The sequence below is a fragment of the Pezoporus flaviventris genome, unplaced genomic scaffold (genome assembly GCF_033815535.1).
Source record: "Pezoporus flaviventris isolate CSIRO_AGI_PZ_B2104156 unplaced genomic scaffold, CSIRO_AGI_Pfla_v1 ptg000004l, whole genome shotgun sequence".
Classification (NCBI taxonomy): domain Eukaryota; kingdom Metazoa; phylum Chordata; class Aves; order Psittaciformes; family Psittacidae; genus Pezoporus; species Pezoporus flaviventris.
Window position 1 is genome coordinate 675,228 of NW_026892552.1, and position 16,392 is coordinate 691,619.

The following is a 16,392-nucleotide window of genomic DNA, read 5'->3' on the forward strand; positions in this document are numbered from 1 at the left end:
GGTATTTCTGTACCTCTCCTGTTCACTTGGCCAAAATTTTAATTCAGTTTTTAAAATCTGTGATGTTTGGTAAGCAGCAAAGGTTGAAGATAATTTTCAGTTCTGTCTGCCAACACAGAAAGTGTGTGTGAGGTCACTGGGAGAGAGAGAGTTGTTTCCAGCTTCTCTTTTTTTCTTCTTTTTCCTTTTTAAATCTTTCTTTACAATTGCAAATTGCAGATTTGGTCTAGACTTGTATAGCATTGTACTTTGTCCAAGAAGTTTCCCTTTATGTGTGCAAGGGAACGTGTAACTTGCATTTGCAATTAATGTCAGTTATATTTGCATTCTGCGAAAAACTCCAGTTTATCAGGAAACAGCATAGTGAGTAAAAGTGTCTTGGCTAATCAAGGGAAAGCAGAACTTCCTAACTGCGATTTTAAAGAGCAAAAAAGAATGTCCCAAAGTGGAAGTTTGAACAAGATAATACTTTTCTTCAAGACAGTGAAGGTTTTCTCTATGACAGAATTATCCAGTTCAAACCTGTATGTGTAAATTGTAAGAAGTTGTATTTCTAACTGAAGACTACCAGCAGTGACCTTTACAAATTTCCAGTTCTAAAAAACACTAAGCTAGAGAATCTCAAACAATAAATACATTTCTCTCTTATTGTCTCACCAGGCACAGATTTCTAACTATGGGAGTGTGAGGCATACCACTGTGCGGTACTACACAGCTGCTAAAAATGTTACCTGCAGAAATTGCAGCAGACCAGGCCATTTGTCCAAGAACTGCCCTACTCCAAAGGTAAATGCAACACTTACATTACTTGTAGATTCAGCTGTTCTTTTCAGTACGCTTTTGTGCTTGCCATTAGAAGCATTGCTTCAGTGGTTTATTATTTCATTGGAAGTTTGCTCCAAGTTGAAGGATAGCTTGCACATGATCAGTTTACTATATTAAATTAGCAGTCTGTTTTGTGGATGTCATTGCCTTTATAAAAGAAAAAAATCTGTAAGTATAAATGGAGCAAAAAGAGAGTCAAGTATAATACAGAAACTTTTTTTTTTTTTTTTAATCTGGTGAAACCAGTTTTAAGATGTAAAATGTTTTTCAGATGTATTTTCAACAAGGAGAACATAAGGAATCAAAAAATCACCCTTAGTAAATGAATGAAAGCAGGTACCTCGGTGATGAACCATGAGATGAATAATGTTAAAAATGACAGACAAGGTGAAATTGGAAATAACTTTGAGCAGCTCAGATAGATGCCAAATACTCAGAAAATTTGTCCAGGGGCTACAGGTTTTAAAATCAGTCCCTATCCTATGAAGAAGTAGGGGCACTTGTATGAGAGACTGGATTTACCAGTCCCCACAACAAAGTCTGTAAAAGCCTGAGACTGTTTCCCTGAGACTGTTACCCACACGAAGACTTTGAGTGATTACATCCTACCCAGCTGAAGTGTAAGCCTTTGGAGTGAAGATACACTCACTCACTGCAAAAAATGGCTTTAAAGAAATATAGGTCTGGCCTCAGAGTAGTTTCCACCATTTTCTATTATTCACCCCATGTGCTTATTTGTGTGAGTCACAAGGCACATAGCCAAGTGGTTATGGTGGGCTGACCACGGCTGACAGCTAGGCTCCCACCCAGCTGCTCACTTACACATCCCGTGTGGACTGGTGGAAAGAATTGGAAGGGCAGAAGCAAGAAAAACTCACGGGTCAAGATTAAAACAGTGTAGTAAGTGAAGTTAAAAAATACAGCAACAGCAGCAGGCTGATGCCCAGCCAAGTCCCTGAGCAACAGCTACTCTGGAGAACCTCCCTCCCCTAAGTTCTATTGCTCTGTTGTACAGACGTCCCTTTGGGTGGTTGGGATCAGCCATCCAACTTGGTCTCCACCAGCCTCTTGCCCACCCCAGCCTACCCACAGCGCACTGACCTACGGAACAGACCATGTTTACAAACCAGTCCAGTACTTGTGTTACAAACTGCGTATTATAGAATCATAGAATAGTTAGGGTTGGAAAGGACCTTAAGATCATCAAGTTCCAGCCCCCCTGCCATGGGCAGGGACATCTCACCATGGGCAGGGACACCAAAGCCACCCAAGGCTTTGTCCAACCTGGCCTTGAACACCCCCAGGGATGGAGAATTCACAGCCTTCCTGGGCAACCCATTCCAGTGCCTCACCACCCTTACAGTAAAGAACTTCTTCCTTATATCCAATCTAAACTTCCCCTATTTAAGTTTTAACCCTTTACCCCTTGTCCTGTCACCACAGTCCCTAATGAAGAGTCCCTCCCCAGCATCCCTCTAGGCTCCCTTCAGATACTGGAAGGCTGCTATGAGGTCTCCACGCAGCCTCCTCTTCTCCAGGCTGAACAGCCCCAACTTCCTCAGCCTGTCTTCATACGGGAGGTGCTCCAGTCCCCTGATCATCCTCATGGTCCTCCTCTGGACTTGTTCCAACAGTTCCATGTTCTTTTTATGTTGAGGACACCAGAATTGTACACAATACTCCAGGTGAGATCTCACAAGAGCAGAATAGAGGGGCGGGATCACTTCCTTTGACCTGCTGGTCCCGCTTCTTTTGATCATGTTCATATTATACGGTTCTGGTTTTCAGCTTTTAAGAAATTTAATGAAAAAAGTAAGTGTTCATTCGAAGTGCCTAACACTCCTGCTCTGAGTGAAATACAGTTTCTGGTTCAATGATAATTTTTTCTATATTCAATGAGCAAGTAACAAGAGCACTGGACATTTAGCAAGTGCTTCTGAGGCAAGGTCCAAGTCAAGAAAGCACAGGGAGTCTACGGAGTTATGACTTTGAGTTTTACTCTTAGAGGGTTAGACCCTTAGATTCAGAGACTTCCTTCATTTCAGTTTCTTGATGAAACATAACACCTCTGCAAGTACTAGACATTTATTTGGCCTGGTTTCTTCTTTATTTCCCCCCTTTCTTTTTTCTTTTCATTAGTCTTTTGAAACATTCTCATGTAACAGATTTCTCTTTTTGTTTCTGCACAGAAAGTTCCTGCTTGTTGCCTGTGTGCAGAAAGAGGTCATCTACAAAACAGTTGCCCAGCACGTTTTTGCTTAAACTGCTCTTTGCCTGGCCACTATTTCAAGGAATGTATTGAGAGACCCTATTGGAATAAACACTGCAGTCGCTGTGATATGAAGGGGCATTATGCTGATGTGAGTATAATCTGTGGCAAAGAGCTCAGTTGATCTTAGTTTTGTTTCTGTCAAAAATTGAATTTAAAACCACATCCTTTTCATACTTTCTTTGATTTTATGTAGTGCCTATGAAAATATTGTAGTTAGCCATCACCTAACCATATCACAGTTTTCTTGAAGAATGTTTCAAAGAAAAGATACTGAAGCATTGTAAACATCCAGTCTTTTGTTTAGTTTTTTCCAGTTTAGTTAGGGTGGACAAAAATATCCTCATTTCTGTTGAATGGAAGGTGTAGGGAGGTTGGAAGTAAGAGATGTGGAATGCTGCAAGCATGCTGGCAAAAGGTAGAGAGAAATCCTGAATCTCCAACAGTTTCATGTCTGTGGTTTTTTTCCACTCTGATCACATATTCATCAATGAAAATATTTTTGTAAGTTTAAACTGATGTCTGAATGGGTTTGGGAAGCATCTATAACAATGATGTGTTTTACATTGCAAACATACTTTGTGAACAAAATGGAAATGGTACACTTTATTTCTTACGCAAGACGTTATGCAAATATTATTTGATGTTCACTTATAAAGAAAGCATACCTACAGCCATATTCACGTGTCTTAGCTTAGTCTATGCCTGCTTTTCAGTAAGCCCTCTATTATTTATGAACATGCAAGAAGAAGGATGATAATGACATTGTCTATTTCTGTATCCGTATGGACAGTCCTGTCACATATCTAGTGTGCAAGAGAATCTGTAAAGTAGTGGAGCAGTTGCAAAATTGTTTAGTCTATTCTTAAGAGAAAAATGCAGATAGAAACATTTAAAGTTTGGAACCTGCAGATGGTTTGTCTTTATCCCATGGGAGCCACACTGCTATTTTCCGCCTTCACTACCATCCTTCAAACCCCAACTTTTTCTACCTAAACCAGCTCAGACAGCTTGGGTGGACACTCTTGTCCTGCTGGCCATCACTCTAATTCCTCATTCCTATTATGTTATGCTGCCTCTATGTCATGAACACTGGAGATAAAAAAGTACCTAGTGCAAATAATAATTTCTGTACTGTGTATAACAAAACAGCAGTTCAGAGGTGTTAGCAAGCTTGCACCTATACAAATGGTTCTGACAAGTGGGAATATGGAAGCACTCCTTTTGTCTCACCTGAAGATTGGATATTCAGTGTGTTTCCCACCAAATGCTTGGCTGCTTGTTTCAGGTTGAGCAGCAAAATGGGAGAAGATTTTCCGTTTATTTCACAGGGAGATGGAGGCCCCATAAAGCACATTGATTTTGCTTCTGAGTTTTGATTTAACTGAGCATTTGAAGTTGTCTTATATAAATTAATAACTCTGGCACAAAATTAGGTATGGAAATATTAGAAATGTTCAAGAACAGTAAGGATACTGAAGTACGTTAAAGGTCATCCAGATACAGTATATTCTCTGCACTGAAGACTAGGTGGGAGGTAAGGTAGTGGGACTTCATTTGACTGAGACTTTTTTTTCTCAAAACTTTGGTTGTTTAACAGTACCCTTATGGGAACACACTCTTCAGGGCGTTATCTCCTTTAGTAAAATTTTTCTTCAGTTCTGTTGCGTTTTGAAACAAGTAGAAACTGGTTTGCTCTTGGTGATCAGTCCAAAGCTGTTATTACTGCTAGTGAAAGTTAATAGATACACGAAAGACAGAGAGAGGCTTTATAGCAGGGGTGGTAGAAGCAGGACATGGCGTAACAGTTTTAAACTAAAAGAAGGTAGATTTAGATTAAATATAAAGAAGAAATGTTTTATGATGAAGGTGGTGAAGCACTGGCACAGGTTGCCCAAATAAGCTGTGGCTGTCCCATCCCTGGGAGTGTTCAAGGCCAGGTTGGAGCAGACTTGGAGCAAGCTGGTCTAGTGGAAGATGTTCCTGCCTGTGGCAGGAGGTTAGGACTTAATGAGCTTTAAGGTCCCCTTCAATCCAAGAAGCTCTGTGATTTTATGCTACTGCACAGTAGGTTAGGTCAGTTCTGTGCTAATTGCCAATCTGTAATCCTGGATGGGAGGAATGTAATGCCATGCAACACCACTGCATGCTCTGTAAGAAATCTAAAAATTTTGAACAGGAGCATTTAAAATTATTATGGACATCATGTAGCCTAAGTAAAAGCTTCTATCAGTATTTCAAATACATATATATATGTATGTATATAAACAGACTTTTTTTTTGTCACAACTTTAAGAATTTGTAAGCAAGCAACTTTTTTGTTGTTTTTTAAGTATATTGTACCTCACAGCTAGACACAACTGGACGCATGATTTCATGTCAAGTTTCAGTGCAGAATGAACTATTTTGGCAAGAGTGTTCCACCTCTGAAGGAGACTTATATGCTAATGCATTCTTTAATATTCTTATGAAAGTGTTGAATGCTATACTAATCGCAGGTTTGGTAGAAGAATAAAATGTAGTAGCAAAACAAGCAAAATTTTCAGTATTAGTAACTATATTTAACATTGAAGATTTATGGGATTATAACCAGGCAGAAGTATATTGCCATGATTTTATTGCCTTGTAAGATTAAGTGATACTAGGAGGCTACACTTGGAAAGGTCTGGTATTCATGTGCTTGTGTGGGTGTACGTACAAAGCCCTTCTCAGATAGTCATTAAAAGTGTGTACTTCTCATACAGATATGTAGATACTGTTGAACTGAATTTGAGAAATATAAACTAGATGAAGGTAATGACTTTACAGTTCAATTTAGCAGGAGGTTCAGGTATGACTGTAACATGAAGATTTGTCCTCAAATTTCATAAATACAGGTGGAAGACTTGCTGTCTGCTTTCTTTAATTTCCATGTGGCTTTCCAACAGTAGCTGTTAATGTTGTAAGGGCTGGAGGAAAGACGGAAGTAGTTTGAAGGCCTTTGAGTTTGATACAGTCTTTAAAATAGTACATAAGTGAAAGCTGAAGTGCAATTAAACACATTTTTATCTTCTTTTTTTTTAATCTTGTATGATATTATAATGGATTTACATGTCTCAGAAATTCAGTCCTGTAGATAGCAATTAGCCTTCTATGCTTTTTATTTTTTTTCTCAAATTATGCCATGGTAACATCAGCATACACTCCTATTTTACTTTCTATTTAAAGATATGACTTAAATGTTTGTCTTTCAAATACATCTTTGATTCCTCTAAACATTGGATTTTTATTTTTATTTTAATTCAGATATTTTTAAATCTCTTTCTAAATGTCTCCTCCGTACCTTTATTTCTTCTTTTGGTCAAAGATTGAGAGAGATCCTGAAATGGCTTTTTCCTCACTTTCACTGAATACAGAAGTTTATCTGAGTAACTCTTCTGCCTGGTGAAGCTTATGGTCTGTAACTTCTGTCAGTATATTCAACCCCTGTATCACAAAATTGTGGAATAATTGAGTTTCAGAGCGAAGTTTGACTCTGTAGCTTGTCAGACATGAGAGACTTCCCTCCATGTGTTTTCCAAGTGCTGTTTCTAGGCAGGGGGAGAGGGGCTGTGCAATGGACTGCTCATGCATCTATCCTGCCTCTGCTGAAGATGTGCTGGTTCAACACCAAACATAGGAGTTAGGCAAGGAAATCTGAGAGCTTATTACAGGCTCACCATAGAAAAGGGTTTGTGGGATATGCAAATAATGCCTACCACATTTGGAAGCTTACTATTTCTTTTGGTATTGGAAGGTTAGAAATTTAAATTTGGTGTTCCTCTTCTAACTGTACTCGTTTATAGCTAGTGTGTACACAGTACCATTGCCTTAAAGAACATGAACAGTTTATTTCTGCATCCCATTTCTACTTAGCAGTTAAACAGAACTGTAGCCCTTTTCTTTGCATTTCTTTCTACCTTTTCTATTTTACACACTTCATGAAGCTAGTTCTCATAAAGTACTTTTCTTTCCTGTAAAGATTTATGAGTCCTCTGTTGTCCCAAAATTTAATCCTACCTAAATTTCTGTAGATTATCAGGAACATCGTGGCATGTATTTATCCTGCTTGTTTAGGTCCACCTTAAATCAGAAAGGTTTTCTTTGAAACTTCCAGGCAATTCTTTTGCACTTCTGCATGACAGGCATGAAGCTACCTGTGCAGTGAATGGTGGAGTGTCTGAGCAGCAGTTTCACCTGTCCCATCACTGGAAAGAAGGATGGCCAGTAGAACTGCAGAGGGCAAAGGGATGGTTATGAGGCTACGCAGCACGGTCAGAGAGGGTATGAAAGGCAGAAGGTATCCTTTGAAAACCTGGTGTCTCTATGCAAACAGAGAAAATAAAAGGGATCACAAACTCTGGCAGATTAAATGTGGAAGTGCAGAACTGAGACTGAAAAACAGTTTAAGGGGCACTTCACAGAAGAATCCACACCAACTGTAAATCTTTCTTTATATCAGAACAAGAAGTCTGTAAGGCTGAAGACATGGAAGGAATTCTCTGCCAAGATAAGGCTATTGCTAGCAACCTGAAAACTTTTGGCATCTAGTGTTCATAGTGGAAGAAATCCAGAGACATTCCCACACCGAAATCTTACTTTGTGGAGGGAATCATCTGAGAATCATTCTGAAGAGAATGTTAGGGTTACTACTAACTTATGAATAGTAACTCATTGCCAGAACTGGATAACTATTACCCAAATGCTGTAGAGGAACTGGAAGGTGAAATAGCTGAATTAGTGATGGCAGTGGTTAACCTTTTGCTTTGTGCTGAACTGGTAACTGACTGGCAAATACAATGGCAAATTTAAAGTGGGTCCTAGAGAGAGCTGGGCAGTCAGGCCCACCAGCCTGGTATGTACACCAAGCCAATTTGCAGAAACTCCAGCAGCATGTTGCAATGTATGTATAAATATGATATACGTGGGAGGATCCAAGATTGCATTTTTAGAGGAAATCCCACCTCTTGGAAATCTCTGGAGTTCTTCAAAAGAGAAGGTTGACAAGCATGTGTGTAAACATGATCCAGTTGACATAGTCTACAACTTCCAAAAGGGCTTTGACAAAGTTCCTGACCAAAAGCTTTTAAGGAAACTAAACAGGCATGGAGTAAGAGGATAAAGGTAGGATATGCTAGTGTGGCATGGAAAAGGGTGAACAATAGAGTGACAAGATTTGTTGAGAAGACTGAATTATTTAGAGTGTCAGTGCTGTGAGCCAACTGTGAAGAACTGCCCAAGGACTGAAGAAATAGAGGGAGAGCACAATAAAATGGTGCATGAACTTGAATGGTAATAAATGTAAAGTAAAAATGCCTGGGGAAAAACAATCCCATCCTTGCATATGGAATGCTAGGCTCTGAGCATTACTATTCAGGGCTCAAATTTTGGAGTAAGATATGCTCCCCCCAGAAAAATAAGTTCAGTATTCACAAGCTGTGAAAAAAAAAGCTGGCGAAATGTTAGGAGTCACCAGGAAAGCACTGGACATCTCAACACAACTTTAGTCCCTGCATTCTCCTTTAGTCTTCTGCATTCTTCAGCACAGTTACAACTCTTCAGCCTAGAAGAGAGATAATAGAGGAAGGCTCTGTAAAAAGCTTCAAAATTATCTGTAATGGGAGCCAGTGGTTAAGGATCAATTGTTTTTTGGTTCTTCCAGTACCAGAGTTAGGGAAATCTGACAAAGGCAATAGGAGCTAGGTTCAGAAGAGACAGAAGGTGACTTTTCATGCAGTCCATCAGTAGCAGAGAGCTGTGAGATGCAGCAGATACAGAAAGTCTGCTCTGATTCTAGAGAAGACAGAAGCAGTTCATAAAAGAGAAATCCATGGATTGTTAGTCAGCACATAGAAACTCCATGGAGCTTGCGCACTTGCAGTCAGTGAGTTGCGGTGCAACAGTTGGGTGTGGGAGAGTGTTAGGGAAAGTGTAACAGTGTCTGCTTGCCCTGGTTTTAAGCTCTATGAGGCATCAGCTTATGGCCACAGTTAGAGACCACAGGTGGATGATCTGATGCAGCATGGTCATTATTGGTTTCAGGCTATGTAAACTGATCATGATAACAGCTCTATATGCCTGTGCCTCTGCTAACTTCTGTAAAGCATTAGGAGTTACCAAAAGGGCATTTTATCAAAAACCTGAAAGTGTTTCAACAAGCTCAGTTACTGCTGCTGTTCTGTATCAGTCTGCCTGTTGGGATGTTTCTGCTGTCCACAGGGGCTGGTGGCAGACCACAGGTTTTACTTGAGTCTTGGACTAAATGAGACCAGCATTCCCCAAAGTTCTCAAAAACACTCTGAAAATGCCACTGCAGGATTCACAGAACAGATCTTAATACAGTGTTGGGGAAAAAGCTGAAATATTCCTTTTTTTTTTTTCCCTGAGATGTTTTCAAATACTTTGGATGCTCAAAAAAAAGTTCTACTATGTCTTTCCCAAAACGTTCACTTTTACTGTGACACAAAGGATGCAGAACAAGCTCCTGTGCAGCCTGTTTCAGAGTGGCTCTCCATAGTTGCATTTTGTTCAGAAGAGATGAGGCAGCTCAAGGTACTTCAGCTGGTTCAAAGTTATTTAAAATATTTTCAGGGTAGTGCAGTTGTTATCCATTAAATCAGTCTCTTTCCCTGAGACAGCCCTGAAAATGTATGAAGTCGTTTTAGACGGAGTCATGTTTGAAGTAGCTTAACCTCATGTGTTTTCCTTAGGAGTAAGAGCACAGAGCAGGTAGCAGAGTTGTTCCGAAGTTTCAAGTGCAGCTTTTGTCTGTACTAGGAGAGACATTGTGTACACATATACATGTGTATGAATACTTGTGTGTGTGTGACATATATATGTACTTATGCTTATGTATGTGTAGGCTGAAAGCCCCATGTCCTGTGTTTTGTGGGTTTGGTGGCAGTGAGGTGGCCTGTGGTTTACGGTCTCATCTGCCAGCTGCAAGGGGGTTAGGGTTAGAACTTCATAAACAGGGTGCTGGCAGGGAGGAGGCAAAAAACTGTGTGAGTGCTCGGTAAGCTGCCTGTGCTTGTCCAGGATCTGGCAGCCATCAGTGCCAGCAGTGCCCAGGTCCCTGTCTCCCGTTAGCCATGCCATGCCATTCATGTGAAGAAGCATGCATGTCTGCACACACCCACACCCTGGGAAGCAGCAAACACTCCTTCCCAGGACCCAGCCAGGTACCTTAGCCGCCATTGTCTCCATATGTCCTGACACCTTTTCTGGCCATGTAAACCACCCTTAGTCTATTCTCTCCCAGGTTTCCTTCTGCTTGTGTCATTTCAGAGCCCATGCTGGGCTTTGCTCTGCAGGTCAGAACATGACTGGAGGTGCAGGGACAAGCCCACAGGGCTGGCTGGTAGCCTTGTAGCCAATGTGGCCCATTCCCACCAGCGGTACCAGAGGTGCTTGGCCCTCACCTGGGCACCTGGGCAGAAAGAGAAGGGTTTGCCCTTCTTCTCCCATTCCCCAGCAGCATCCCCCATTTTTCACACCTCTGGGGCAAGTCTATGTCCACCTAATGGTAAGCATAAGTAAACTTTTCCAGGGTCCTGGTCGGTCCTGGCAGTTAACCAGCCAAGCCCAAACCACACCAGCAGCGGCAGCCGTCTGCGCTGGTGGCAGGGGAGAGGTCTCGACATCTGCTCGTGCAGGAGAGGTTTTGAAGAGAAGCACTGTGTGTTTTCCGTGGCAGTTCCCATGCAGAGGTGATGAAAAGTGTGTGTTTTGGCAAATCTTTTGTCTTATTGTGGTGGCTTGCGGCAGGGCAGCTCCTAGCAGCCGCTGCTTTGACAAAGCACCAGAGGATTCTGTTAAAAAGTTGTGTTTAGTAATTGTAGTCGTCGTGTCAGACCATAACTGACTTGGAGCTGAAGGATTTTTGCGAGATGAGTAGCTGTGCCAGCAGGGACCCAAGTCTCCTGGGCCAGCCGCGCTCTCATTAAGATTTGCCGCTAGCCGTGGCAGTGTTCGGCAAGTATGTGACGTGCATGCTGTTATTGTATGCTTGGCTTGTCAGCCTGCAGCTTTCTGACACTCACTTATGTCACTCTTTATTCAGAGACGAAGAAGCTTTTGATAATTTGACAAGACAAGCTCTTAAACGATCTAGGTCATGGCCTTCACTGTCTGTGATTGTGAACATATTTCCTGAAAGCCCTGTCACTCATCACAGCTACATTTTCTCCCGGGGAGCAGCAGGCCCATCCCGGTCTCCTGTCAGCGCGTGCATTTTGGTTATTCATACGCCAAATACAGTAGTGGGGTTTTTCCTTCCCTTTTGCAAATGCTCACATGTTAGCGAGGCTAATCCTCTCCCCTGCGCTGCAGTCCCAGCAGGGCTGCCATCGAGGGCCCTCTCAGCGCAAGGCAGACGACCGGCCAAGGGGAGCGGAAAGGAGGAAAGGCCGCTTAGTGCTGGTTTTGTGTTTGCTCATTGTTGTGGAAATATGAGAACTGGTGGCAAGGGCCTTGTCTATTGAGCACTCGAGTCCTGGGCTGCTGTCAGGGGCTGTTTGAGTTTGAGTGTTTTATTTTCTTTGATGTTCACGTTTGAGAATAGGGAAGTGGGAATTAAACAACAGATGCATTAAGCCCTTGTTCTGGTAAAACAATAATTAGCACCTGATAAAATTCAGTATGGGTCAAAATGCACAGTAACCAGCCATGATTCATCTGGTGTGGCAACCTTAGCCAGATCAGACTCGTACATGAATAATCACCCTTCCAAATTAACCAAATGCTGGCTGCAGCAATGAACAGCATGGATTTGGGAAAATTAATTGTCCAGCAGCACTTGTGCAGTGAAAGGCACGTGGATGTAGGGAAAGGTGCAGGGAAGCACCTCTGCTGTGCGTTCTACATCGCTTTTGAAAGTAGGCACCCTTTGTGCTGGTACGTCTGAATGCTAGTAAGGTCAGACTACTGGGGCAGGAAATAAATGCAATTTTATTTTAATGTAGTTCATCACACTGCCATCACAGTTTATACCGCAAGGGCTTTTCTTTAAATGGGGGCCATTCACGGTTAAGTACTTTTAAATGAATAAGAAAAATCACAGGTTGTGTGGTTGTTGGATTTGGTTATGCTCTCTTCCATAGCAAAACTCTTTGCTTCATTTGAGAAGCCAGTATTCAGTAGTAATTGTTAATTATACTTTTTTGTCATTCTGTGATAGACGATACAGACAATAACTCTGAGCTGATCCAAGGTAATAAAACTCCTAGTTAAAAGCATCTTTTCTAAAATGCTGTTGTTTAGCCATGCATCCTTTTTCGACTATTCTGTTCAACTTCTGAAGTTTGTAAGTGATGATTGTGATGATGAAAAGTATTACACCAAATCACCATCTGAATGAAGAAATATACTTGGCCAATTTTCCCCTACTACCTTCTTCCTACCTCCCTTAAGTTCTCCCACAGCCTTAGAACATCCTTAAAGATGGTGATGATAAAGCCTACTTTTGAATAGCACTGCTGAGGGACTGTGCCTCTTCCAGTGTTTTGGTAAGAGCTGTGCCAACTGCAGTTCCCTACTCTGAGTTACAGATTTTTGCTAGAAATGATGCCTTTGTGTTAAAAAAAAAACAACCCAGAGCAAAAAAAAAAAAAAACAAACACAACCCCCAACCAAACTATTATTCAAAAATAAAGTTTTATTATTATTATTATTATTATTATTATTAAGCTACTGTGTGAGTAAAGGTCATATCACAGAGTGGCATTTTGCCAGTATGTGACAACTCACTGATTGTGATTTTTCAACCATATTAGTCTGGGGACACTGTGGTAATCGAAGACTGTCCAGAACTAATGTAGAAATAACTGCCTGCTACCCCTGTGCTAGGCCAGAGAAGGTCTCATGGCTGAAGCCTTTTACAGGTTTTAGAGCGAAGGCAAGGTCTTTGATACAATATTTTTATACGCTAGAGTGTGTTTATGTTTCACACCTCCAAATCCTGTGTAAGTTAGAGAAGGAGGAAAATCCTTTTGTTTGCGCTCAGAGACAGCTCAAGTGTGTTCAAACTCAAATGTTGTGCTCTGCTCCTCTGTTAGAAATCTGGTGTACTTCGCACACTTTCTTTATAGAAACATTAATATAAAACTCAAATGTTTACATGCAGTATTTAAGTAAGAGGAGAAATGTCGAATCGTTACTCAGAACGGATTATAGATTTTTCTCCAGAAAATTGTGTTACTGACAGAATGAATATAAATAATTTCCATCACATCCGGGAAAAACATACTGTATATGCCATAGGATGACTGTCAAAAACTTGTATTATTTTTTGAGAGGCTCAGTTGCTAGTATCAGTTGTTAGGAGGGGTTTTATTAATTAATATACTCAGAAGAAAAGAAGGCAAGAATTTAGGCATGAGAGAAAAATTTACTTGAAATCTGAAGAAATGTTAATAGTACTCATTTGCAAGTAGTCATGAGGCTTCAGTATTTGAAATTGGAGCTAAGGCATATTATGTAGATGCCACAGAATAACTAATATTTCTTCTTAAAATACTGAAAATTGAAAATGGCAAACAAAATTGCTACTTGTTCAAATTATTAAGGAGATATTTTAATAGAAGGGTAAATCTTTTAAACAAAAGTGGAAGACTTCTACTGAAGTTACGGAATGCACACTCAGTTAAACACTGAAATGGCTGACAAAGTACCACTATTTCTCTGTCTTTTTATGGCTTGGGGCCATAGCAAAAGGCAGAAATATTGTAAGTTTTATTAAATATTAAGAGCCGTCGAGAAAGTAACCTCTGTCTCATTGATCATTAATACATTCTGATTTTGTTTAAAGAAGAAGATCACATTTTCCTATTTCCTGTCTCTTATGTATTCCTCAGGTCTACTGTGTTATTGCTGTGATTCAAAAATCTGCTCTGCATTTTTTTACAAGGGGCTACACTTAAATTTTGTGTGCGAGACTGGCAAGTTAAAAAAAAATAAGCAAGCCGTTGTAAAAATAGAAACATTAAAGCAATCTGTTATGCTTCTTGTTTACAACTCATCTGACATTAGGCTGCTGAGGATTATTGCATGTAACAATTATATTTTGATTAAGATAGAGATATGTACAAAAATACTAAAATATTTATATTCCTGCATGAAAGGAAGGTATTTTAAGAGTTAATTTCCAAAACATTATGTAAATTTAAAATGTCAGAAAATGTAGAATTTAAATTAATTTGTTTGTTTTGCTGTATTATACTTATTACATCTAAGAGCACTCTACTCTCCCAAACTTCTAATCTTAAGGGAAGAAGGTCAGAGAGAAAACTGTTACTGGCTTTCTGACAATGGCAGGGAGTGTGTTAAACCAGTGTAAAATTCAATTAAACTGTCTAGCCAGGTTTTTGAAGCTGAAATGCAGACCCTTTCAGTTAAGCTTCTTATTTTCCTGTGACCGACACCAGTGGATACTGTGTTATGCCAAAACCAACAGGCTGTAAAGCACCTTGTTTCATGCTCCTAGCTGATCAATATTTTTATTTTCCAGGCTTGCCCAGAAATATGGAGGCAGTATCACCTAACAGTAAGTAGAAACACCTTTTTTATTTTCTTCTACACCCAGCCTATTTACTCTTCTGTGAACTGCTGACCATAAAATATAGACAAGCATCTTCTGTGAGAAGATAATAAACATCTGAAGAGTTTTTGAACTGAAGAGTGTAGTGAAACACTGTCACTATTTTTTAAACATATTTAGGACTTACAAATTTGTTTTAATACTGTAATCATTAAATGACTGCCTTGCAGCACTCTCCCCTCTTGGTGACTACATTTACACATATAAAAGGGGTTAAATTTTATGTTCAGATGCATAGCAGAAGCAATAATGCCAGCTCAGATGCTGGTAGTTACTGTGTGTGACAGAGCTTTCTTTTTAAATGAGTAAAATAAATCTCAGCTAGAGTGGCCATGTTAGTTTCAGCAAATATGTTTTATAAACTTTTGCAGGTAATTGCAAATTGGTAAGGATATAGCTGTAACTTCTTTGGCCTGCATTAGTTGGTCTTTAATCACTGAAACAGGAATATAAAACTTTGTGAACTGTACCAGTGTATTACTTAATGCTTTTCCTCATATATAGAACAGAGATAAAAATAAAACAAATTATGCATAAATTTGGCAAAAATTGAAACATAGAACAATATTTAACTGATTAAGACAATATTCTATGGATCAGTATCACAAATCTTGAATATATTAATTTATAAAATTATCATACATGAAAACGCCTCTAAAGATTAGGGGGTTTTGCTGTTAGCTGAATCTTTGCTGTCACTGCTGTCCTTATCAACCTCATATGTATGGAGCTTTTACAGATAATTAATTGCTTCTGCCCGTTCAAAACAAAGTAGATAAGTTTGTCCACTAGTTTTCTTTGTGGGTCTTTGATGAGGGCTTTTTCTTTTGAGCAATAAATGGAATGTGTTTTATAATTTATTGCTTTCACGTCTTCATGGTAGTGGAATGCTCTTTTCTGTTTTTATTTCTAAATTCAATGAATAGCAGAAATCTGGGCTTAAAACCACTTCTTGCATTTTCTGCATAATGATTTTAAAACAAAGATCTGCTTTGGAAATCCTCTATCCTTGCTGAGCATTTACTTTTATTTTAAGCAGAATTGGTACAGTCTTTACAAAAATAAATAAAAATAAAGGAAAACACCATTAGGATCAAAAGTGAGTATTCAGTGAGTATTTTTGTTTGCTTTTTCAAAATTACATGAATGAAAAAGGTAAGTAGTGTCTTCAATTATAATCCTGAGGGGTGCATGTAAAAGTGATTTCTGGAATCTTTATGACATTTGGAATCTTAACAATCAGATAAGTATATTAGATGCAGTAATATGTTGGTTTCTGTTTTTTGCTGAGGTATGATTTAATTTAATTTTAGTCTTTCTTGCTGTTGAAAATTCCTTGCAAAATGAGTTGCAAACAGTTAGAAAATATTAATTTTCTAAGGGAGCTTAAACCTGACCAAGTGTTTACTAGGACAGAATTTGAGGTATCTGAGGTGAAAAATTTTTCTGTGAATTTTGTGGAACGCACTCAGAGTTTACACTTTAATTAGTATGAAGCTAACAACATTTGTTAGAACAACCTCAACCTTTGTCAGAAAATGTAGTAGTTACAGATACAAGTGTATTACTAAAAGTATCTATTTGGAAATTGTTAGTGCATTTTGGGGACATTTTGAAATGTGGTCAAATACGGGTACTCAAAGATAATTTGGCAGAGTCAGACTAGCTTCCTGTAAATGATTTT

At 39.5% G+C, this 16,392-nt stretch overlaps 1 protein-coding gene across 4 annotated transcripts in view; it reads left to right on the plus strand.

The window, feature by feature from the left end:
* The window catches only part of ZCCHC7 (zinc finger CCHC-type containing 7), a 118,813-nt gene that overhangs the window by 80,171 nt on the left and 22,250 nt on the right, over positions 1–16,392 (plus strand). For all 4 annotated transcript variants that reach the window (XM_061445320.1, XM_061445319.1, XM_061445318.1 and 1 more), the window contains 3 exons: positions 661–786; positions 3,015–3,185; positions 14,619–14,654. In XM_061445320.1, coding sequence (XP_061301304.1) covers positions 661–786; positions 3,015–3,185; positions 14,619–14,654 — 333 coding nt within the window. The remainder of the gene's footprint in view (positions 1–660; positions 787–3,014; positions 3,186–14,618; positions 14,655–16,392) is intronic.